The sequence below is a fragment of the Halichoeres trimaculatus genome, unplaced genomic scaffold, assembly GCF_033239565.1.
Source record: "Halichoeres trimaculatus isolate MK-OKI-2021-1 unplaced genomic scaffold, fHalTri1.1 fHalTri1_scaffold_10, whole genome shotgun sequence".
Lineage (NCBI taxonomy): Eukaryota > Metazoa > Chordata > Actinopteri > Labriformes > Labridae > Halichoeres > Halichoeres trimaculatus.
In genome coordinates this window covers 26,207,440-26,233,751 of record NW_027437187.1, presented here as the reverse complement: position 1 = coordinate 26,233,751, position 26,312 = coordinate 26,207,440, and the positions used below count along the sequence as shown (strand labels likewise).

General features: G+C 39.8%; 2 protein-coding genes across 2 annotated transcripts; both read left to right on the top strand.

Annotated features, from left to right (window-relative positions):
- Positions 1-14,091: 14,091 nt before the first annotated feature.
- On the top strand, positions 14,092-15,413 carry pthlhb (parathyroid hormone-like hormone b). Its single transcript, XM_074678282.1, has 3 exons — positions 14,092-14,133; positions 14,353-14,471; positions 14,924-15,413. The coding sequence occupies exons 2-3, from the start codon at positions 14,365-14,367 to the stop codon at positions 15,315-15,317; spliced, it is 501 nt and encodes a 166-aa protein (XP_074534383.1). The 5' UTR covers positions 14,092-14,133; positions 14,353-14,364; the 3' UTR covers positions 15,318-15,413.
- A 3,500-nt stretch (positions 15,414-18,913) lies between these two features.
- Positions 18,914-19,837, top strand: LOC141796035 (galanin receptor 2a). Its single transcript, XM_074676902.1, has one exon. The coding sequence runs from the start codon at positions 18,914-18,916 to the stop codon at positions 19,835-19,837; it is 924 nt and encodes a 307-aa protein (XP_074533003.1).
- Positions 19,838-26,312: the final 6,475 nt, after the last annotated feature.

The following is a 26,312-nucleotide window of genomic DNA, read 5'->3' as shown; positions in this document are numbered from 1 at the left end:
GTGGTTCTTGCTGGTTTTGAGTGTGGCTGCTAACCAACTTGACATCAACTTGCAGATGCTGTGATAGCTAAAACTTTGTATCAAATCCACAAAAGAACAAACTATTCTAAATGTTTGTACCTCATTCACTGATAGTATCTTGTTCTTATCTTGTGTACAGAACACATGACAGTCATCCACAGATTAATGCTGAGTCTCACTATGATAAACTCTCAGGCTGAAGCAACGAAGGACATGAAGTCTAGAGTTATACGGAAGAACATGAACCATTAAACACAATTCTAAGTCCAGAGTGAATTATGACAACTGAGATGTCATATTCTTCTAATCCTCTGATTCTCTGACAGCATCCTGACTGAAAGCCCCGTTGACGTATTCTTGAGTCGGTTGTGACTAGCCACTCTAATTCAATTACGGAAAACCATTTCAAAACCTGATATTTGAGGAGGAAAAATAAGAGGTTATGCACTTCATGAAAATGCCCATTTCACCTGGTGTATCTTGGCTTGACACTTCTAAAAAGTAGCCAAACTTTATTGCTGTTGGAGAAAAAGTTGTAATTTTTGAAGTGCTGTGTGTAGGAGATGGATTAATTCTCATTCCCTCTCCCTGGATATAGATGCCACCCATGATATCTTACACTGAACTTCACACAAACATGCTCTCACACTGAAGGGGTGGAGTACGGAGAGAAAACATGATTTGTGTATGGATGTCCAACATAAGAACAGTTTGATTGATGGGCAGCTAAAGAACACAGGCTGATCCTTATTAGTGGCTGAAGGCTGCCAGCTCTGAGGGATGCGTGGGCATGTCCTCCTTGGTAAGTGATCAGGTGTTTGACTCTGTCTGGTAGGAAGGAAGTCCTTATTAATGTTGAAGAGAAGGCCGAGGCTCAGCAACCTCAGGCATGCCCGCCCACACGCACACACTTACTCACATCCAAACAGCACTGGACTGCCCTGGCTGTGGTTCATTACTGTTGAAGAGAGCCGGTGTGCCCTTACACGAAAAAGACCTGATTGGAAGCAGATATCTACAGCTGTGGAGGTGTTAAAATAAATCCATCAACATTTAACGGTTTCCCTTATCAGGCCTCTGTTTTTATCAACATGCCTTCAACCTGCATGAACAAACTCATAAAGTTATAATGAGGAACATGTTTACAAATGTGAACACAATTAACTCCTGATGACTTGATAAAGAGTTGGACTGAAAGCTGGTGCCAGTGTTCTCCAGGCCAAAAAAGTGTCCAACTTCCACATTGACTTCTCCAGGTCTACGGAAAAATGTCTTTTGGGCTGCTGGGATATTTCAGTCTCTATAGTATATTGGGCAAAGTTGAAAGCAAGACCAAGCAGTGACACTAAACTCACCTCTTTATAATCCATCAGCAATGTGCATACTAGGTGGGAGTGGTGGTGGAGGTACCTTAGAATGCAGCTGGGACCACGTTTCTAGCCTCTTTTGGGATTCAGATTCCTCACACATTTATTTTAAGCTAGGCCTGGCTCTCCACAAAGTTCTTAATAGAATAGTTCCTCATTTTAAGTAATACGGCTGTTCATCTTCCAGTCTAAACTTGCCTTCAAGAGTATCAACGTTTTTCGGTACGCTTAATAAAAGATTTTGTAAGTTTAGTTTGGCACAACTGGAAACCCAATATAGCCTCTGGAAGTGACAGCCAACTTCTTAGGGATTCAGGTGTTGTGAGCAGCAAGTGATAGAGGACTCCCGGCCAAGATATTCTTTTACGAGGCCTTCCCATTGTTTATAGTCCAACAAGCTAGGATAGAGGAGATAATTAGGTGCATTTTTATGGCGATATCTCTACAGGCATTCCTTCATTTAACAACCAGTGGGGCTGTGGATGACATCTTCTGCCTTTCCTGTCCTTCCGATATAGAGCAACTAATCCACCATACCTGCTTTACTTACATTAAGTTAAATTTGATGGTATGGCGCTGAGCTGGAAGCTCCCAGTTAGCCTGAGGTGGGGAGAGCACACCTCCAGTCTCTTGATGTGCATATGAAGATCCAAGGCAGGAAGAACAGCAGCAAATACCCACTCCTGTATACAGAAAATAACAGAACAGGCTTCAGGGACATATGCCACGAGTGAAATCAGACACAGTATAAAAGTTTGTACTGGGCTCATTGTGGGTTGTGAAGCAGTTTGCAGGGGGAGCTGCAAGAGCGGGCAAGCTTCAGCTGTTTAGATCATAAGCCGCTTTTCCACCAAGCAGACTGGTTCAGTTCATCTCTATAATGTGTGCATTTTATGGCGTTTCCAGATCCCCAATAATCGAGACAAGCCGTCACACTTTTTGGGACCCTATCGTATGGGTGCCAGACTGAACCGATCCGCTCTCAGAAGGTGGAGCAACACACTGCAGACTGTTGATTGGTCGAAGGAATCGTCACTTACCCTGACAGCGGCTGCATTCCTCCTGGCAGCACGCAGACTTCTCTGAAACAAAGCTTGATTGCAGTTTGAATCAAAGAGCTACATGCCAATCACAGTGAGGACGAAATGCTGCATGTCTTCCATCTATGCTCTTGTTTATTGTGTTGCATTTTTCTTCTTCGTTGTATATATTAGCGGGGTAAACTGTGTCGCGCTGCAATGGCGTCACGCTATTGTTTAACAGCTGTGGCTTTCTGCATCTGGCTTACACGCAGCCTAAACCAACAGGGCACAGTTTTGCTTTGAAAACGCACAACGGGATCAGGCATAACTGGACTAAACTGTGCCAAACCGTACTGAACTGAACCAGACTGCTTGGTGGAAACGCGGCTATAGACTGTACATAGAATGGATAGATTGGCTCCACCTTTTACCACTGTATACTTTTAAAGCTAAAATACCCCTGCCTGAGACGCCGCCATCTTGCAGCCAGAGTTTGTGCAGTAGAGAATGTGTGCAGCGCCAAATAAAAAGTCCAAGTTGTTTCTTTCAAAAGTCTTATATCTTCTTGGCTGTCTTCCAGACATTTATCACTATTCCCAAAAGAACGGCGGCTGTCAATCATTGTAAAACAGGACATAAAACCTTTGTTTTAACGCCGGATAACTAATGAAGAGGAAACTTTTCAGAAAAAAAACAGGACACAATGTAGCCCAATAATGACTTTGTACATTTTCACAAGACATATTTTTTTTAAGTTGACCACAGCTCCTGAGGGGAGACAGAGTTTTTGACCCATACTGCAGCCAGTCACCAGGGAGAGCAGTTTTTGTGGCGCCCTCACTTCGAGCTGAGTGAGATGATCTTCCATTTTTTACATTCTATTGTTTAATACAACACCTAATTTATTATTTGCCAATTGGATGCATAGATGTAATCTACTGAGAGAGGCTGGCATCAAGAACAGCTGACGAACTTTGTGGCCTGCCTTAACTAATGCTTTGCTCAGACAGTTTTGTTTTACTCTAGAATCTGAAATTTGGTGTAACTTAGCACAAAGTAGGTAACACAGGAAACTAAGCCTGGCGCTGAACAAAGTCCTTTCTTGTTTTTGTAAAAAAAAAAAAAAAAAAAAAAAGGAAAACCCTTCCACTACAACCTATAAAGCTCACATTAGTACATATTAACAGACATAATGTGCATAATATGTTGGAGTATTTGAGCTAACAGGCTACTGAACCCACATCAAAAAAGATAGCAGGAATTAGTGCTAATACAAAACTCAGTATCTTTAAAACTGGAAAGTCCTATTTTTGGACTGATGAGGGAATCCCCCCCTGTCCCCTCACTGCCTAGACCAGAAACGCCAGCGACCTGTGAAATGAACACATCACACCTACACAGCCACTTCACTCCCACCATTAACACTGAACTTTAAAGGTCTAACACAGCTCTTTTCCCCCTGTAATCCATCTCCACCACAAAGCTCACCTCTCCTTGGGGACAGTATAATACAAACATATCCAACATGCCTCAGTATTTCCAAAGCCACCCACACAAGCCAAACCCCACCTGACAGAAAGGGGATCTGGGTCTGAATCAGTGCTGCTTTATTTACAACTCTTACAAAACAAACTTTTAAAAGCTAATTCCATTTAGCTCATGCAGAGGGGAGGCAATGAAAGCCAGGCCTTGTGTTACAGGGATGTGAGACTGTAGGCAGCACAAAACAAACAGCCCTGCCTTCCTTCCTTTGCTTTACAAGGGGATGCAGATTGAAGAAATATATTGGCTGTTGTGAGAAAATCCGCTTCATGGATTTAGACTGTTGGAAAACCACAGTGGGACAGAAAACAAGCCGCCTGGCTGGAGCCCATGTTTGAATTACACCCAGTGTTGATTTATCTCCTGCCCAGAGTATGTAATCAAATGTCTAATGGACTCACTGTTCATTAGTGAATTAACACTTTTGAACATTTACATTGCCAAGGCCAAGCATATGTTTCTAATTCATGAAAGCAGGATTATTTCAGAGTATTTTGCTCAGAGGGTGGAGATATTTTTCTCTCTGTTAACCATTCTGAGAAACACAGAAGTACAGACCCAATTTCATAAACCAAAGGTCAACACAAGACCAGAACACCTCTGAGAACAATGGCTCGTAAAGATTTACAGGGAACATGCAAACCTTTTCACAGACCCAATACATAGATGTGGTGAGCTGAAGTACTAAATCCCAACTCATCACTGTGCTAATTCAATTTTTGTGATTTTTTTTAGTCATCTTTACAGAAAAAAAACTGATGTTGATGATCTGTGTAACTCAAAATTCATAGTGGTTTTTTTTGTATCCAGAGCAATACACAATGATAGCCTACCACATAAACGTGCTGCATCGCAATGTTTAAGGGTTTTAACTGGTAAAACTTGAAATATTTTGCTTATCAGAATAGAATAGAATGAAATAGAATAGAATAGAATAGAATAGAATAGAATAGAATAGAATAGAACTTTTCTCACCTTGTGGGAAGACATCAGGCCTTACACCAGTTAGCATTGACATGCTACAGGCTGCTAACAGCTCAGTTCACATGTAAACAAGATCTCCAGACAAACACAGGAGAAAAAGTAGTACAAATATCACTGAAGCCACAAAAAGTTTGGTGTCCATGACCAACAAATGAGCCATACAAAGTAATGATCCACTCCAAATACAATGATTACGAAAAAGAGACGAAAAAAATTACAAGAAATGGACAAAGAAAAGAGAGAGCTGCTGCAAAAGGCAGCCATAGCCAACAGGGCGGCGCCTATCAATTGTTATTGGTTTTATATATATATATATATATATATATATATATATATATATATATATATATATATATATATATATATATATATATATATATATATATATATATATATATATATATATATATAAATATTCCTTTGAGGTCAGTGTATTTTCAATTTGAATCTAAAAAGACAAACATACCGATAAATAAATAGTGCCCTCTCTTGTTTAATCAGTTTTTATTACTGTTCTCATTTCTTTGTCTGATTGAAAACAAAAATACTCCTGAATTGAAATCTCTTCTTTTATGGTTTATAAATTCTTCAGTTTCAAAAGCTGTGGTTTTATTACAGACTGATGTCACCGTTCACAACATTTAAATAACTAATCATAAAAGAACTGCAAAACCCTTTCAGTAAAATAACTAATCCCATCCTTAAATAAAAAAGAGTTCATTGTTGCTTTTATGAGGAGAAAAGGGACCATAAAATGACACCCGTCAAATTAGTGTTAGCCCATATAACATTACAGTATTTTCTTTATTATGCTTTAATTTATCTAATATTGCAAGTAGCTCTAAAAGTTTCTGTGCATATATTTCAGATACAAAGCTTAATATGGAGGCTCTAAAATCCAAAGGGAATAAATATTTTAAATAGTGCACAACAAATTTCATGAAACACAAAAACATTTTCGAAACAAAAATATATTTCAAAAACACAAACACAAGGACAAACTGGTAGGTCATGTTTGTCAGGAAGACAGAGGGCAGCGTGAGCACTGCAGGTTGGGTCTGTTGCAAAAGAGCCAGAGGAATGAGAGTTTCTCTGTCAGCAGGATTGAACGTTGTTGTGCTTTCTCTTGCTTTGAGTTGTTCAGTTGCACTCTCAGCTGTAAATACCTTTGATAACCTATGATTACTCCACTGGGTTAAGCAGAAGCCAGCATAAGGATAAAGATGTCTTTCCACTGGGTGTAAAGTATCTTGATTGATATCTTGAGCCCACTGAGCCTCCTGGGCTGGATTGACCTGGATAGGTTCTTCATCTGCATTTTCTGGTTGCATACTCAAAGAAAAAGAGAAAAAGAAAAAAAGAGAAGAGACATACTCAGATTAGATCATTAGATCATCAAGATGAAAATTATTACACATGTTCATAAGAATTCAAAAAACACACTCTACTACATACATTAAAAAGAAAACGGAAAGAGGAAGGGGAGATGAATAAAAAAAATGTGGGAATGCAGCTGGAAATGTATCAGCTCGTTAATAAAAAGGAAATTTATAAAAAAAAGATTTATTATAACACCTTCGCAAGAATCTCCTTATGTGATGGAAAAAATATGGCAGCCAAAATAAAAACCAGTGTCAGGTTTTGTGGGACTGTCCTGTTATTATAAAATATGAGAGAGAGATACACAATGCATCACATGACAGTGTTGAAGATGTTTACTAAATCCCCCTTCCTGGGATTCATAAAGTATTACTGATTCTGATGTTGAAGCCTTTAGGATCAGTGTATTTTTAGTAATTTGGTTTTCTGTTCAGAAAATGACATTAAAAAACAAAAATGACCGGTTATTCAATTTTAATTAAAAAAAATAAATAAATAAATAAATAAATTAAAGGCCTTTTTTGTTTGTTTTAATTTGGGTCAAGAAGGGATAAACAAAACTTTAAAAAAGGTTGATATTCATTTAAAAATACAAATTATATAAAATAAAATTATATGTGACCTATTATAGCTGCACTGTTGTTATGTTGTTTGGTCTGACAACTGAATATCCATTGAATGAGTCCAGCTTCATGGTGTCTTAGAGTCAGTTTTCTGTTTTCTTGTTGCTCTTGATATCCTTTTATAGTCGCATAGTTTTAAAAAGTGTACAGTGTTCTTCAGTCCTTTTAGAGAAGCAGAAATAAAGAGGTGAGGCCAGGCGGGGATTGCCGTGCCAGTCACTGTGCCCCAGTGAGCACGAAGCGGGTGGCCTCGTTCGGTGCAGGATAAAGCTGTCCAGAGGCTGCCTTCAGCATCCGTGCCTGTCTGCCAAGCACTGCTAGCATGTCCCAGAGAAGACTGGAAGGACAAGACTGCTCAACAAGGCCTCAGCATTGAGTGCAGGCCATTAAAAATAACCTATGGATAAATAAATACGGGGCTCTAAGTTCACTGTACAGTAATTGGTCAGGAAACCAACAGAGACAAGCTCATTTACAGTAAATGGATCAGCTTTGAGTTGGTGAAGTGCACTTGGCTCACACCATGCATTATAACGATTTGGAAATTTCAAGTGAGGGTTTAAATATTCACTGAAATGTCTCATAGATATTTTTTTCGTATTGGAAAAACAGAGCTGTATGTGTGTCAAAGCACAGGTAAATATAGCATAATGTTAAATATAGAAACATTACAGTAGGCGCTCACAGATGATGTAAGAACTTTACATGAGAGGAGTCTGACAAACTGATAGTATTTCTTGAGTTTCTGCTTATGAGCTCTGCTTTTACAAACTTTCAAGGACATCCAGAAACATGTACACACAGGTTCTCTTTTTCAGACACACATACACACACAAACACACAGCGGTTAGTCTGGCCAACCTTGTTGACCCACTGGCTTAGCTGTGGTTGCACGCTGGACGCAAAGCACTCATTAACGATTTGAGCCTGCTCTTCACTTATGCAAACAAACAGACTCAGCCCGTTATTACCGTAACACCATGTGTGTGTGGTCTTCTCAATCAGGCCTCTATTGATTCTTGACTTTTTGCAGGGGTTCAGGCAATGTGAAACGGCACGATTTGTCAGGTGTGTCAAAGACTTGAAGCAAGCAGACTTGTGGCATGTTTGAAGGGTTTGCACTCCGGCGGACACATTTTTCATCAGCCTCAAATACTGCACAGCAGAAGCACAGTGGGCAGGAGTCTGTTCCACAGGCAATGCCATGGCATCACCACAAGCCACAAAACATAAAACACCACAGTAGGTTTTTATGTTGTGTGTAAAATGCCATTATAACCAAGAGTGCTTACCGCTTTCCCCCAGTTCCACTTTCTTGCCTCAGACAGAGCTATCTTTACATGGACGAGCAGAGTCTGACTGTCAGCCCTGCTGTGTGTGTTGCTTGGCAGCCGTGCATAACTTTATGGTAATGTTTTGGGTGATAGGTCAGAGGCAGGAGGGTGGCGGCCATTGGTGGTGACTGTGTGGGGTTTAAGGTTGTGTCCAGCTGGCCTGGGGTCTGCCTCTGAGGTCAGGAGAGCGAAAAGAGGGGCATCAGATATGGGGCAGTTTGCGGTTTGGGGTTGGGGGCAGATTGGAGAAAGGAGCCCTCCCCTCTCCCTTCCCTAGAGTCTGGAGCACAGGGCCACTGCAGAGAGGCCGGCCACATTCAGACACCCCACCACCAGCTTCTGCCAAAAGAGAAATGCTAATGTGGTGGGCACCTCGTAAGCCCAGGTCAAAGACTCAGGCACTGGACTTGTTTTTCTGCTTTGAATCACAACTTCAGCATCAGTTTAGTCACAAGATAAACAACATTTACAGTTTTCATGAGAAACAAGCTTTAACACTGAATAGATGAGTATGAAAACACAGCACTTTGGATGAGAGTAGAGCTGTGCCAGAAGGAATCATTTCATCTTAGAAATACATTTTACAGGCAAAATGTCCAGTGGCAGATATTTCCTGTCTGAAAAATAATGATTTAATATACCTGTGCACCAGACTGAGTCTGGACAACATGCTTTTGTCCTAGTAAGACCTCCCTGATTCACTGTCTCCAGGAGTTTGACATTTATGAATTAGGTAAAAGTAGATGTAGCTGTAAATAAGAACTTAGCCCCGAAGTGCAACCTGTGGGGGATTATCATATATCAAGCAGCAGAAACAGGAATAGACAAATCTTGCAGCTACTTTCAGATGAAGAAAATGTTCAACGGAGGTGGATTTGTTTGGGTAACCTCGAGCAGGAATAAGGTAATGCTCAGGATGTATGCCTCTTAAACTGTGAAGGACTGACCCTTCTCTGACATCCAGACTGAACTGTCCTTTGTGAATTGTGTCCACAAAACCTGAAAGTTTTTCTTTTAGTTCAATGCTGTAAAAGAATAAAGAATTCTTTAAACCTGACATAAATGAAACAATACATTAATTCATCAGAGATCATCAGAATCTCCTCAAAATAAGCAACATATTTAAGCAACAAACCACCAAATACTAAGAAAACAAAGAGCATCCTCTTTTTTTTTCACATCTCCCAAGCTGATGTTTAAAAAATGATGCTCTCTGCAGCACATGAGCAGCAGAGCTGTTAAAAATAGCTAAAGAAGAAGAAGAAAGTAAAGAGGAACAAAGAGCTTTCATGGGATGACACTTTTGATTGGTAGATGTGAGTGATAAGGTGAAAACTGCTCCAACAACCCACAAAATAACATTATGAACCAACTGAGACAGTTCCTACTGTAACCCACTGCTAAAACAAATCTAACTCTGCAAATGCCATTTTTCAAGAGAGGTTTTCAAGAAAAGGGGGACTATTATCAAGAAGACTGTAAAACATCTGACTCTGTTCTTTAAGGGTTAACTCTTTGGTTAGAGATGACATTTGAGGTGTTATATAACTTTCAATGAATGTCTTATTCAACAAAATGAATGTTTTATTTAACCAAAGTTTAATGTTTGAGCGTACATGTCTTCACTTTTCACTTGGCCCTAATGTTCAAATTTCACTTAAAGCTGGGAGGGAGTTAAAGGGGAGGGGTGCTGTAAAACAGTATTAAAATAATAGTGAATGCTGACAGAACGAGAGTGTTACTTGTGTGGGAATTAGCATTGGCACGTACATAGCTGTACTGTACAAGCCAAGCTCATAGTGACTCTGAATGTAACTCAAAACAAAAGCAGGAACTGTTGCTGCAACTGACGCTGGGATTTATGACATAATAGGGTGGGTCGATAGAGGGAGCGGGTACAACACATCCAAAAATAGATGCTGAACCCTGGATTTATACATAAAATGAGGGAGTTTCTCTAGAAGTGTGTAAAGAAATGGATGTTTGGAACAGGTCGCCTTAAATTCTTTGAAACAAGGGAGGGTGAGTGTGTGTGTGTGTGTGTGTTACATGCATAGATTGTGAAATAGGTGCAGTGTGAAAAGGATGAAAAACGTACAGGAATACTGTTCAGTGTTGAGAGTGCAATTTACCATGAATCAAAAGCAGCTTTCCTGGCTCCTGTTCCATACGCTGCTGTCTGCCAGGAAATGTTTTTCTTTTTTTCAGTTTTTTTGCAGGTAAAGCCTGAGCAGAATGGAATCAAATGAGGTATTTTTTTCCCCACCAAATGTAAAAGTGTTGGCCGTTTGGGGCAGACTTGCTGGAAACAGAAGAAAGCAGAGTTTTGGAGACAGCAGGGGGGTCTGCTATATATTTGTCCCAGCCCCAAACCCCCTCTGGACCCTTTGCTGAATTGAATCATGACTGCTTGTAAAATACTGAGCCCTCTATTAAGTTATTTACCACCAACTGGTCTACAGTCTACACTAAAGTGGTCCTACTAATCATCACTGCTCACAGAAATAATTTATGGGTTTTATTCATGAGAAAAATGCCATTTATCCCATCCAGTAAAACAGTGAAATAGGTACATTAACCACACAAATGACCCAGGGTTGTGAATGGACTGTATTCTTCTGAGACACCCTACAAACAATGTGAAAAAATAACCCTTAAAATGAGCCAGGCATCCACAGCAGTACAGTAAAAGAGACTACAGCCATGAAAGCAGACGTGTCTTCAAGTTTTATGTAAGTAACACGGCGACACCAAATATCACAAAGTTTTCAGTTTTAAGGCAGACTGGGAGCAAGGGAGGCTAATTTGTTTTTTTTTTTGTTTTTTTTGTTGTTTTTTTGTTTTTCCCTCTGACTCCTGTAATAAGTGAAGTAAAGTGCTTTTTAAGAAATGCAAAATATCCATGGCTTGATGAGAAAATTAGCAATAACTTTTACATTTTGGGTGTTTTTTTTCTGAAAAAAGGATGTAATTATAAATATCAAAATTCAAATTGTCTCTTATTTGTAAATTAGTCGGTAGATTACAAAAGGTTTTACTCATATCTGTCATACATGAGTGACAGTTCATTCATAAGGTGTAGAAAGTTTTAATTCTCCCATTGGAATTACTCTTGTGGGGACAACATTACCGAGAAACAAGGTAAGGTTAAACTGTCAACCAGATTTTGGCAGCACGAATTGGTTGAGTTGCTTAACTTTTGAAAATGAACAGACAGGCTCGAGGACAGACAGTTCAAACATTATGCTACTGGCTTAAAAAAAAAGTCTTATTAAGAAGAAAACAGAAGTTAAAAGTAAAGAAGAAGCTGTCTACAAGTGTACATACTGGTATGTTCTGACAGCTCAGCTTTCCTGTTCAGCTGATAGTCACGACTCAGTGATGAGTCAAGGAAACATTAAACTGAGTCCAGAACAATCTCCTGCTATGACTGGACTGTCCGATCCAAGAACAAAGAGAATCTCCAAGTCCATGACTGCAAAAACATCAAAATCCATGCAGTTCAAGCTGTTTTTTTTTCCCCACTGGCACAAAATATATCTTGCTCTACTTTGACATTTAGTATATAAAATTTACATTTTTTTGTTTTAAAACTTTGGCTGTATTGCCAGTATTTTAATTAAGTATAAGCATCATATGGTTTCCTTTTTTTTTTTTTTTTTAATTAGGGTTGTATATCATTTAACTACACAAGTTAAAACAGCAAACTGCAGCATGTACATTTTGGGGTCAAAGATCATATTACGGAAACACATGTTGTCCATAAGAAAACAAACTAACAAACAAACATAAAAAACTGTAAGAAATCTTATATCATATATATCACAAATCATACTGACACACTTACGGCAACTTTGTCAGGAGGGACAAAAAACTTGTAAAGCCATTTTTCTCAGTTTCACTGTGTGCGTGGATACTACATGTTGCCTATATAGGGCAGAATTTTTTCTAGATGAAAATTACTAGTTTTTTTGCTCAAATAAAAGGTTAATTTTTTTGAATTTTAATTAAAATAATGGTTTTAATGATAAGGAATAAAGCAAATTTGAAAGATCAAGTTGTGAAAGTGGACACATATTTTAACATGATAATGTAGCTTTTTCAGAATGTAAACAAGAGGTAGACATTTTCTTTGGCCAAAAAAAAGCTAAGAGTGATTTTTTTCTGTTTTTCAGCCACTGCACAATAAATAAATAAAATTACAAAAATAATAAATAAATAAAAAGGCATTTTGATATTTCATGACAAGTATTACTTGAATTGAATTGTGAAAAAAAACCCCAAAACATTATTTATCCCTGAGGGGCAATTTCGGTGAGTAGAGCAGTCAGACAAGACAGTACAATAGACAGACTTTATCGCACGTCAGGCTCAAGTCTACTCTTTAAAATGCTAAACTCTTAACTTCGAGAGAATAAAACATGAATCAATTTCTCAGATAATAATAGAAAAAAAGGAGATAATATAAAAAGTGGCAATGGAATCTTGGAACATAAAAGTACTGATCTTAATTAAAAAAAAATGCAGTAAAAATACAAAAAACAAAAACAAAAAACAACTTAATCAGTCTGTTGATTAGCCACAAGCAGAGTGAAAGGATAGTGAATAAGAACATGAGGGTTAACTGTACCACATCATATATTTAGAATTCTCCTAACCTTAAAGCTATACAAGTGCATGTAACCCAGCCAGTTAATGCTGCACTAAAAATAGATCCACCTTTGGCCTCAGAGCCTTCTCTTACAATTAAACATTTGAATTATTGCACCAGTATTAATTGTCTTCATTTATTAATCGAGAAACTGGCTGGTTCAGTCCATGGTTGGGTCCATGGACGCACTGCATGAAACCATGATTTTTTACTGCTGCCTCAAAGCAAACTCTTTCCCTATTACCCGAATTTGAGAGATACCTCAGAGCCCACTGTAACCATTCAGTGGTGAGCTGGTTTGCTGAGGTGGAGTGGAGGCGAGCTGAATGGTCTGCAGTGAGAGGCTGTGGGTTTGGTTTCTCTGAGGTTATGGTCATTCTCCCCTGGGAAAGTGGTTAGGTCTGGCTGTTTATTTTGGAGTTACCCTTCTTCTCCCTGTATACACTCTGTTTGGTAACTCATGATTACCACCATTGGTGCACACCTGTCGTCTCTAACCTGTTCATCACACACTTTTATTTAGACAAACAAAGTTAGAATCACTTTTTAATATTAAAAGTTTCAGCTGAAGTGTGCTCTTTTTGTGCATGCTGGATGTTGTGTGGGCGCCACCTTCTTGTCACAGCAGGTGTGTGTGAAAGGTTCAGGGGAGGGAGGGAGAGGGGGGAGGGTTGGGGAGGGTGTTAGGATTGGACTTAATGGGTAGGGGCTAAGGTAGTGCCTGCATCTTCACCCAAAGAGGACTTTCTCTCTGTGCCTCTCTTAGACAGACTGGCTCACAGGGCTGGACTGAAAACCCTTCCAGCACTCTCGGCTCCCCGGCTCCGGCCACCAGAGAAGATGCTTCACTGACACTCTTCATGAGATTACTCCAAGACCGAGAGGGGAGGCAGCCGTGCAGCTGATGGGCTGCTGCTGCTGCTCTTTCCATCTTTATCTTTCGTTTAATTGGAACACGGGGGAGAAATAAATAGCTCAACACTCACTGTTGGGAGGCAAATGAATGGAGCTGACTGACGGGGGTTTCCCCAGACTGCCTTCACACCAATGGATCTGGACACCAGTTCTGAAAGGACCACAATGATTTTGACTGAATAGTTTTCTTTTTTCTTTTCTTTTTTTATAAATCAGTTTTTTCAACAAGAAAACTTCTAAAAGGCTTGAAGGCTGAATTTTTGTGGATATCAACTGTAAAAAAATTACGACCATGTAAGTCTAAGCTGTTTTTCCTTTAATAAACTGTTTATTGGCACAGGTAATGCTGCCTCAGGGACCTCACGTACAGGAGCTTTGCCATTTTTTAGCAATGTGATGACAGCGCCTGGTATAAAATACTGAATAGCCCGTTATGATTTGAAGTTAAAATTATAATACAATAATTTGCTTGATGAACTGAAGTGACTGATTTAATATTTCTGTGTTTCTCAGATCTTAGGTCCAATGATGTGCTCTATAGTCCTGATTCATCAGTGGAGTCTGGCTGTGTTCTTGTTGTGCTCTCCAGTGACTCTTGATGGAAAACCAGTTGATGCACTTAGAAGCAGAGTGTGAGTGATTTTCACATTAAATTAGACCACCATTTGAATCATTTTAAACAATAAAGGAAAAATTGAATAAAAATAGAACTTATTGATAACTGAGACAAGTAAAGACAAAGGAATCATGTTGTTCTGAGTAATAAAAAAACATTAATAAGTACCTGGATAGTAAATTAAATAACAGGAGGTTTTCTCAGTATCAACCCTTGAGGTCATATTAATAACTTGTTTATGCTGCCACCTACTGTACTGAGTTTTTCCAGTGCCTGACCTTAACTTTTAGAGGCCACTACTTGTAAAAGTGTTTAAATATAAACTCAACACAGAGTGCTGTGAAGCTAAAGAACATGGCAGCCAAAAACAGTCAGTTTTGTAGATTATAGATTAGGAATAGTGCACTTTTTTGATCACATTAAAAAACAGATTGATCTAACTCAATTTTACTTTTTTTGGGCTTTTAGGAAGAGGTCGGTGAGTCATGTCCAGCTGATGCACGACAAGGGCCGCACCTTGCAGGAGTTTGATCGTCAAATGTGGCTACACAAGCTGATGGAGGAGGTGCACACGGCTGATAAGCGAGCTACATCTGTACAGAGTCGAACCCAGAGCCAAACCTTTAGTGGGAATGCCCTGCCTGAGAAGCCACCGGGAGCCACAAAGAACCTCCCTGACAGGTTCAGGCCTGACCGGGATAGCTCTCACCTGCCCCAGGAGACCAACAAGGCTCTGGCTTATAAGGACCAGCCACTGAAAGTAGCCACCAAGAGAAAAAAGAAGGTGAGGTTAGGGAGGCGTAGAGAGAGCGAAAACAAGAAGCGGAGACGGGCACGGTCGGTTTCAACTAAGGAGCCATGAAAGATGCAGAATCCAGTTTAAGGACTTTGGTGTTACTGCACTAAGACAATGAGAGATTCAACCAGACTGGGATCTGAGAGACTCAACACATGACTGACTCAGTCAGTGAATATTAAGACCCTGGGACTGTGCTTCTATGATAAAAGTTTTCTTGGTTTGTATTTTCAAATTCCCTCTCCCTGATGTTCTTTGCTCCATATGTTCCTGGACATCTTTAGGCCACAGTAATCCAGATTTGTATCCAAACATTGTCATGTTTTGCACCTGCTGTGTGTACAGGTAGATCACAGGAGGGGTTATTTATTGCCTGACAGTCGTGTAACTTCCTGTAACATGGAAGCAGAGGGGTCTGCTTTTGTTTGGCTCTGTTTGTGTTTACTGTTTTGGACTGAGTCTCATACAAACCGTTCACTGATTTCACCTGAGCGAACAGTTCTGCCATAATTTATTTCACTTTGAAAGTGTGTATTTATTTTGTGAATGTATTGCGGTGCTGCTGACTAAATTCCATAATGCACTTTAGTTCCATCCTGTTCTTGTTCTTGTGTGGTCGAGGTGTGATGAGATTTAATTTGATGTTTCTTTTTGATGGTTCTGCTCTTCTTCTTTCCCAGCTGGTAATTTATTGGATGCTTCATTAATCCCACTTTTACCATTTGACATTTCAGATTATTGTTTTTCTTTTAATGGAGGAAGCCTCATTCAGGGGCTGTTAGGCTGTAATAAACTATTCTTCACTTGCACTGAGGGCATACTGTACATGTTTCCAGTTAATCAAACATTAAAACTGTAGATATCAGAAACACTTTGGATTCACGTTGTCTGTGCTCAATAATAATGGATGGAGTACCAGAGTTAAAATGCTAAATGTATCTTTGTTTCAGCTCTTCAAATTTATTTTTTTTTCTGTCTTTTTGTTGCAAAATTAGAGATTTGAGAAAACAGGAAAGATAGAAAAACTTAAAGGGGCTGTGAGGAGTTTCTAAGTGATCTTATAAAAGTCTTCCTTCCAGATATATACATAATCATAATCTACACTTTAAAATGACATTACCAGCACCAATATAGGTTATTTCTAAATTCTACTTTTTAGCCTTCTGATCAGGTCAAGCAGGACCGGATTGATTTATGGCAGGTCAAAGTCTCCCTACAACACCACACCAGCTGATGAAGTTCAGAAGCGAGACGATAGATCTGTGTTTTTTCCTGCTGAAAACATTTTGCTGTGATTAATTTTGTAGTGATGGTGGGTACATGAGCCTAACTGTTAGACAGAAAAAGGACAGAAGAGTAGAAGAAAGTTAAATAGGAGAGTAATACAGCCTAAGCTAAAGGCTAAAACACGAGCTAATAGCTAAAATGTGGGCTTAAAGCTAAAACCCAAGCTAAAGGCTTAGATCAAGTCTATCAATAAAATGAAGAGTGAGGTTACGTTAGCTCTACTTGGTAGATGACTGGCAGGACATAACCAGGATTCACTGACATTACACATTACCAGCATGTCTCAAAGCACTGGGCTGCTATCAGCGCTAAATATAGCTGGCCACTAAACTACGGTACAAACTGACAGTGGTCTTGTTGTCACATTAGATTACGGATACGTCAGAGCACCAGGCTGCCGACAGCACTACATTTAGCTGGCCACTGAACTAAGGTATAAAAATGTTTTGCTTGATGTCATGTTTCCACCTGTAGCGTTATGTAACTGTTAATAAATCCTCTCCTTGTTACTTTGCATCAAGTAAAAAGTTGTCTTGAACGAAGAAAAAAAAAATCCAATCTTCACTCAGTCACACCTTCACAACAGTGTGCTTGAGACTCCGGACCAAAAGGTGTCGCTGCAGTCTAATTAAAACAGATCCTCCTCACAGCATCTTTAACTCAGGCTTCCTTCATAAATTACTATTTTGAAACGTGCTGTTTACTGAGGGACAATCAGCAGATTATACAGTCATCTATCCAAAAGAGTGTTACATCAGCCTGACCTGAATAAATAATGAGTCAAATACAAACGTCACCTATAAAAATCTTGAATCACTGAGTCTCCATAACTGCAGCTTAAAAAGCAGATTAATTAAATTATAGTTAATCATAATTAGTAACTTCTTAACCTAAAGGAAGTACTTTTTGACCTTTAACCACAAAAAAGATTTGGGTTAAACAGATGTTCACTTCACAACATAAAAAACATCAATGTTTTTGTTGACTTTTGGCACGCAACAAGGAACACAACAAAGCTGTTAATGTCCCACTTGATAACATGTGGCAATTTTAACAGCCGCTGACTGCACAGCGCTGTCATGGGTAATGGGGGGTAAGCAAACGCATCAGCATCAGCTATATCCTGTGCTAAGAGCAGCAGTGTACACCGTAAGCCATTAGCTGACACAGAGTCATAAACGCTGTGGAAAGCCTGATAAAGCCGCTGTCAGAAGCCTGCAGCTTGCACTGAAGAAATCAATCACACAATGGACAGAGACATTAATATCTCCAGAGAAGAGGAGGAACAGACCAAGAGATCAATGAACTAGTCTGTTATTCTAAGGAGAGTGCTGATTTTCAAATATAATTCATAAGATGTGAATAAAATCAGAATCATATTTTACACTGTGCTCAACAAAGACAACAACGGGTCAGACAAGGTCAACACAGCAGTCTCAGAAACAGACTGATTGAAGATGTGATCAAAGAGGTCTAATCAAGGGATTCAACGTCGGATGAGTCTGTTACCACAAATAAAAGTGGAAAAACTAAAAGGTGAAAACACATCCTCTAGTGTCTAGAAACAGACATCCTGAACGCCTTTCTCTCTCAACAGCTGGCCAGTCGTCCTTCCTCTTTAAACCTGGTCAACCAGAATCAATGTGACACAAGAGCTGTTTGCCTTTTCCCCCTCGACATTCAGTGATCACACTTTGCAATGAATCCTGAGTATCTGCCTCCTCTTCCATCATCTGTCCAGCTGAGCAGGATGGACAACACTAAAACCTCCAGTTTTCATTCTGAGGATACTTCACTCATTAACAAGAAACCACTTTAGAGAGCAACAATGGTGAGTATGAGCCAATGATCTGACTCATATGTGAATTTAAAGGCTACTTTCTTTTCTGGTGGTGATGTTAGATCTGTAAATTACAGTAAAGTTGCATCAAATGTATGGTTAAGTATTATCATTTAACTAAAGCCTCTGACTAGTGTTGTAAATTTTGGCTAAGGAATGACTTACAAAAGCTACTGGGTAATCCATTTATCATTAATTGCAAGTGTTGCTAACTTTGTCCATCTCTATAAACAATTTATGAGGCCTAATGCAGGAAAGACTGCTAATAACAAAAATTTTCTATATCTACTGACAAAAAGGCTGAAGTTTTTGTTTATTTTTGAAAAAAGAAATGTTTTTCTGGAAGTAGAATACAATTTTACATGTCTTAATATCTAAATTGGTTTATCACATCATCAAATTCCTTTAACTGTTCAATTTGCTGTCACATGACAAAGCATCAAACACTTAAAAATTTCTGTCTGGGTGAAACAGTTCCTGAAAAGATGAATCAACAATCATTTTTATCTAAAGGTGATGTCAAGTTGGTGAGAATATGGCAGTCCCCAACACCTACGGGCTGATCTTTGCCTGCACCTGTGGGATCATTCTGGGCATCGGCCTCTGTGCCAACCTGCTCGTCTTTTCTTTGTTTGCCAAGTACAACACCCTGCGTAAGAACCGACTGGACATCCTCCTGCTCAGCATGACTCTGGCCGACTTCCTCACCCTCCTGCTCATCCCCTTCACCCTGCACTCAGCTGTAAGTCACTCCTGGCCCTTGGGTGACACCTCCTGCAAGGTCTACCAGTTTCTCCTGGCCTTCAGCCTGGCTGCCAGCACCTACTCCCTGTGTGCTGTGTCCATGACACGAGCTATGATCATCACCAACCCATACCAGCCACCTACGATGGACCTGGTCGTCCTCATGTTTGTCTTGGTCTGGGCCCTCAGCTTCTTCATCAGCCTGCCCCTGCGGATGTTTGCCAACAAAGACAGCCTGGGCCCCAGCCTGGCAAACTTCACCTTCTGCCTCCCAACTATTCATGACCACCACTACCAAGTGGTGCTGAGCCAGTTTGTACTTTTCTACTTTGTCCCAATGCTAATCATTGCCTTCAACTACGTCAGACTGGCTCTTTTTCTCCACAAGAGCCCGGTCATGTCAGTGTCCAGTGCAAAGAACACACGCCGTGCCAATGTGATGGTGTTTTTGGCTGCTGCCACTTTCTCAGTGTGCTGGCTGCCTGGCTATGTGCTGGAGCTGTGCGTGTACCTGGGGTTGTACCGCCATGGACAAGCTTGGGAGATGTTTTACTTTGTCTGTACTGTGCTCCAGTATCTGCATCCCTGCATCAACCCTGTGCTCTATGTGCTGCTGTCAAAGCGCTACCGCCACACGGGGGCAGCCTGGCTCTTCAACTGCAACAGGAACAGAGTGCAGCCACAGGTCATCAGCGTCACTACGGACAGTTTTTAAATGTAGCACCAAGCAATGAGTGGTTTACATTTGACACAACCTGTTTATGCACATCAGCTACTTCTGTTAACAAGGATTGTGGCAGACTTTGATGAGAAAAACTTTTATATGTGAGGTACAGTGAGATGAACAGAATGTTGTGTCAAACCCAGATTTTGTCAAAATATTTACTGCCAGCCGCACAACATATAAAGAAAAAACAGTAGAATGAAAACAATATCAGCAAACTAAGCAACCAGAAGGCACAACTTCAAATCATACAATCAAACAAACAAATAAAATGTTCAGTGCAAACTCTGAAACTTTAACTAGCTAGGTCAGAGAACTGATAAAACACTTTTTGCAAACCAGAAAAAAGCAGAAAGTAACAAAAGCAGTGTGCCATGATCACAATAGGTCGCATAAAGACAGAGGTTTGAGTGTATTCATGTCATTCCACATTTTTACACTGAACTCATTTTATACTGAATGCACTTAATGGGGCAAGGTAATGACTCTAGCTGCCATTTCCTGAGCAGGAACAGGCCTAAAAACACGCATCCACTCGCACAACAAATACACTTTAACAAGCTGGCCATTCTCCAAGGAGCAGTAATTCAGTAAGTTCTTCTAACTAAGCAGAGATGGTGATTAAATATGAGTCATATGATCCACAGGAACTCAGCCTCATAACAAGTAACAAAAAACCACTGGATGAGCTGCAGCAGCTCAACTTCATACAGTTTAATTGAGACATCAAAGGGGACATTTTTACAGCTGGGAGACTCAAATCTAAAGTGGGACTGAATGACATGAGTGTGATATCTACCTGTGTTGTTGGAGAAGTTGTAGTGATTTTGCTGGATGTGTTTCTGATGAATGGATTAAACTGGGCAGAGCTTCAAAACAGACTGGTGTTCCCATTCCAACATATCTTTCAAGCTGAGTTCAATTGCAGCAGTGTTGACTGTTGTGTCATGCTTACAGGGGCGTCATGAAAGGTTGTGTGGGAGTTGTTATACACAGTTATACAGAAAGAGATCTGAAAAGGGAATAACAAGTCTGAGGCTGAGATCTGGCGGCCGCTGCAGTAACAGGAGACAACCTGCCCCTCCCTCTGTCAGCTTGCCCCCTGACTTTTGGCCTTCTCTTTAGCATACAACGAGGGCAGCTGGCCTGACTTGTACAGACCGTCATCTGCAGATCGTCAGCATGTCAGATACAGTGAGGCAATAAAGAACACGTGCTCAGGCGCTTCAAGCAAAACCAGTGAGGGGGCTTAAGAGTTCAGATGTCTTTTGTGATCTCTGTGTAAAGCCAGATAACTCATGAACAATAAGAGAAAACAAAAGCCTCATACTCATGTAAAGTGCTCAGTAAAATGCTCCCATTGTCTGCACCTGCACTGCCCTCCAAGAGATTTACCCCAAAAATGAACCATCCTGAGCCACAAGAAAACAAATTAATTCAACGCTTATTTGGGTAATTACTTAAACCATTTTGGCAGTGTATCAATGTGGACCAGGTGTTTGATAAAATGTTTGATACATATGAGAGTGAGAGTTAATCCAACAAATGTCTGTCTGTGTGTAAGTCCCATGAATATTTGTGATTTTTGTTTAAATGATCAGAGACTCCGGTCTGCTGTGGCATCCTTTGATTCAAAGAGAAACAACAGACCTATAAAACAAGGGGGCCCAAGTTACGCTCAATCAATTTGTAGTTTTTATATCCCACCATCAGTGACCACACACTCCACTCTTCTGTTTGTTCAGCATACATGAGAAAGTGAAGCCCAGTGAAATTCAGGAAAGTTTCCTGGAAGTTTTAGCTTGAGAATGTTGGAAATCTTAGGGTTTTTCTGCCGTGAACTTAAATGAACTTTTCTAATAATTTCTGGGGAACTTCAACTCAGATTTCTTTTCTTGTTATCAACTCGAACAAGGTTTTCAAAAATGATCGCAGATGAAACAACATGATTGAAGAAGTCCTTCTTGGATGGTACGGTTTAGCTTTACAGATGCTGTGAGGAGGATCTGTTTTAACTGGACTGCCTCGCCACCTTCTGGCCTCATGTCTCGCGCACACTGTCGTGAAGACAGGACTTTAAACAAGGCATGTGTTTGTTTTGATAATTAAATAGAGATCAGATTTGAAACAATTTTCTTTGTTCAAGACAATTTTTTACTTGATACAAAGCCCCAAGATAAGGTAATCATCAACAGTTATGTGGTGCTGTTTGAAGTTAAGCTTAGTTTAGTAGCCAGCGATATTAAGTGCTACTGGCAGCCTGGTATGTCATATAAAAATATTGCATTAGACATGTGTGTATCCATGTCTGCTTTTGAAAAATTTAAATATTTATTTTGTATGTATGTATGCAACCAGGTAAATGCAGTTAATATAAATTATTTAGAAAAAATCTACAGGAAATTACAGTTCCTGTTGATTTCCAAATCTCCCATGGAGAGTTTCCAACATTGGAAATTCCCACAATTTTGCAACTCTATTTCAAGCCACCAAAAAAAAAACGTGTCCTTTATTTTTCGAGAATATTTAATAAATTGCACACTTCTAATGTAAATATTTTAACTTGTCCAAGTACCCAGTGAAATTAGAGTTTGTTGTGTGAAACCTCCATGGATCAGGACCAGCACCTCTGGAATGTTAGTTGGTTTGTTTTAGGAGCCATTTACACAACAACAGTTTTAGGGTGAAATGCTAAAGTCTTGTTGCGTTTCAGCCTCGCGTTTACACGGAAACGGTGTTCCAGCCGATCTAAAATGCAAACTTTTGAAAACGGCCTCCAGAGTGGGATTTTTCTGAAATGCTGCTAACACCATGTAAACAGTGAACCGGCGTTTTCAGTGGAAACACTGACTTCACACTCCGCTTCGCACGAGCGCATACAACAAAACAACAGTACCTTCGTTACAATCGTTGCGAACTACCGTGTGGTGCTTGTGGTGCTTGTGCTGCCCATTCTGCGGTATCTGCTGGCTGTCTTCATACAAAATGTGCATCTGTTGCTCCACTTTTGCACTTGGCATTCACCAATCACACCAGATGATCAGCTCAACTCTACTTCGGTGGAGATCTACCAAAAGCTGCTTCTGGACAAGACAGTTATAGCACCACCTGCAGGTTTGGAATGCTTAGTACAGCATTTCCAGTCCCTCGGCGTTTCCGTGTAAACGCAGATTTTTTTAACTGCGTTTTCACTGCGTTTCAGCATTTTCAGATGAAACGTTGTCGTGTAAACAGGGCCTTAGAGCCGTTAAATGAAGCAGAGGACTGAAACACAACACAAAAACCCACAGTGATGCTGTACTCTATATCAGAACTCATAGGAGGCCGCTTGTCCAGTGAAATTACTCAACTGTTGCATAATCAAGCAATATCACACAAGAGGGAGTGATTTGTACATAGGCAGGAGGCAGAAAGCAGAGTGTCACAGCACACTGTGTCACATATCAGCTGTGCTGATTTTCAGTACAGCATCACTCCCTGTTGTGTGATTTTGCTTTGATACGAGAGAATAAGCGGCATTAAGAGTTACAGAAAGAATCAGATGATGAATACTTTGTACTTTTTTATCATTATTTTCCTCAATTAGGGCAACTCCTTTCAAAATTTTGGGAAACTGGACGGTAAAAACCTACAAATTTTCCTCCCACTTACAACTCAACCTGTCGGTGTATCCAAAGCTTCAACAGGCAAGCTTTTTCCAACAATCCCCTCCTGTGGGAATACACCAGTAAGCCAAATCAAAAACAGACAAAGAAAATTAGGCCACTGATGTGAACACATTGCTTTGTTTTGTAAAATAATCTGACCTCACTGATACTGTTGTTATCCTGGCTTAGTCACCTCTGGGATCTTGTGGCAACAAAGAAATGTGGGAAACAGATCAAAAATGTCCTGCTTGCATTGTTTTATATCCAGTTTAAATCTCATTTTTGTATTTTTACAATAATGTATGAAAACTGTAGTTGTAAATAGTTTTAATTTTTGAGGGCATTTTATGAGAGATAGCTTGAGTAATGTTGTCGTCTTTATCAGCACTCATGAAATGCCTTTAGGCCAATCAGATTACTTGGCCATAACTACTGTTTATGCAGTATAATAAACAATATTTAATACAACCTAATAGTCAGTATTTTCTATTTACATTTCCTTGACTGAGATGTGTTTTCTTAAAGAATAATCATATCACAGTACCATAAGTCAAAGTACAGTGTAGGCCGACAACATTTTTTATGAATTCCTGTGAGACCACATTCTCGACACACCATACAAGTAAATCGATGCACATGGCGGACAGAAAATAGTTGCGGCTACACACCGTAAGATCAGAGAGCCCTTGCCATGAGCTAATCATTCCATGTGCCATATAGGCAAGTGTTGAAGGAGTGTAGCCTGTTTATTTATAGGAGTCTCTAAGGTTCCATGGCAGAGGCTTGCTTTTTGAGCTGGATTCAATTACAGTTCTGGTAATAGCTGAAAATACAGCATCTATAACACAGACACTAGCATGGGATTGAATTCTTCATGTGAATCTGGAGGCCTACTTAAACCTACTCTGTATACAGCGGTGAAAGCACACAGCATAGAAAACAGGTTGGAAATGAAACAGTAAAAACATTAGGTCTGTATTGTTTTCGTTTTTTTACACATTCATATATATATCTTTTAAATATCCTTGTGGTCTTAGGACATTTATTGATTTAAAAGTGACTGTTAGTGGTAAAGAATAATTCAAAGATGTTTGACAATCATGCTGGAAAAGCACCAGCATCATCAGGACTAAACAAAATTAATTTTTTGAAGAAAGCAAAATACAATAGATAGATGTTAGCCTCTCTGCTTTATTATGATCCTGTATGAAAGTATAAGGAAGGAATTTAAAAACTGATCAACCAGCAGGCACAATTCAGAGAGTTTCAAGGAAGCTAAATGCGACTGGACACATGGTAGTGCCCTGGAGTCCTGACGGTCAGCACTGGCATGGCCTGTTGGGCTCAACCAGGGGTGGCCAACCTGTGGCCCGCGAGCCGCATGTGGCTCTTTGCCTTTCGGTGTGTGGCTCTTCGATCCATTCATAAAAAAATATATATATAGTTGTGAGTGGTGGTGTGCCGATCAATCTAAACTATACAAATATGGATACCAACGTTGGGATCAGTTGGGTACTTAAGTTTCAGTTTCTCTTCTCTAGTAGGAATTTAAACACACTTACAAACACAATAAATCTCACTTTGAAAATTGGAAATTTATTGATTTTCATTTTATGTCATTTCGTTTATGTGTGAGAGGAAGTGTGTTTGTAAGACCAAGTGTGATGTGGCTCTTCGTAGTACCACCGTAATTTTTGTGGCTTTTGGTCTCTCATTGGTTGGCCACCCCTGGGCTCAACAATGTGTTTACACCACTGAGCAGAGCTCACCTTTACATGTGCTGACATGACAAGTGCCACTGTAAATGTAGTTTTAACGATTAGGCAATAAACAGTGAGAGACTGTGTGAGCAAATGAATCCAAAAACAAAACCCTGAATGACCTTTTTCAGTGTAAAGTCACAAATACACACTCCTTGAAACGTTTGCACCTTTTCTGAGCCATTTCGAAGTGAAGCAGAAAACAGTCCTGTGGCCTGATGAATCACAAAAAATCTTGGACTGTGAATGCTCCACTTGCGAGGGACCACCCAGCTAGTTATTAGTGCACAGTTTAAAAGCCAGCATCTGTGATGGTATGGGGATGCTTTACCCAACTGTGAGGACACCATGAATGGGGTGACATATGGCGCCATTCAGACGTTGCCTTTTTTCAGGGAAGACCTTTCAACAACACAATACCAAACCGCATTCTGTACATGTTACAACGACATAGCTCCCTAGTAGAAGAGGCCTACCTTACCATCCAACCTGTGGCTCTAATTTGTCACCCATTTTAAATATTTGGCACATCATAAAATAAGAAAATACATCCCAGAACTTGTTGACCATATTGAGCAGCTGAAATCCAAAAATCAAGCAAGACAATGAGAAAAATTCACTCTTCCAACTCCGGGGACTCCACAGCGTCACATTGTAAACATTTCCACTTCCCCAACTTTTTGGATAAAGGATGCTTGAGTTGAATATAAGTGACCATTTCCTTTTTTTAATAAAATAATAAAGATTTTAACATCCTCTTCGTCAGGCTTTGAACTGGGAGTCTTCCTGATTTCAGTTCAGTTCATTGACTGCATTGTCGGCTGCTGGTGAATAAAGTTGGTTTATCACGATCTTCTTGCTGTGAAGTTATTTGTAATGCGATCTCTCTTAAAGATACTTTTCATATCAAGGTCGCTGTGTTTTGTAGATTACTGACTCATAACATGGGTGAGCATATTTAAAGTGCTTGGTGGTGGATTTCAACGGGAACTCTAACAGCCTTGTGGTAGGTGTGCAGCCAAATACCAAGAGATTAGAATTTGAGAGTAGAATCAAATA

What these genes read in the sequence shown, in the direction of transcription:
- pthlhb (XM_074678282.1), top strand. Translation starts at nt 14,365, where the DNA reads ATGATGTGCTCTATAGTCCTGATTCATCAGTGGAGTCTGGCTGTGTTC. An exon ending in GATGCACTTAGAAGCAGAGT is followed by an intron (nt 14,472 to 14,923) that starts GTGAGTGATTTT and finishes TTGGGCTTTTAG; the next exon opens with GAAGAGGTCGGTGAGTCATG.
- LOC141796035 (XM_074676902.1), top strand. Translation starts at nt 18,914, where the DNA reads ATGGCAGTCCCCAACACCTACGGGCTGATCTTTGCCTGCACCTGTGGG.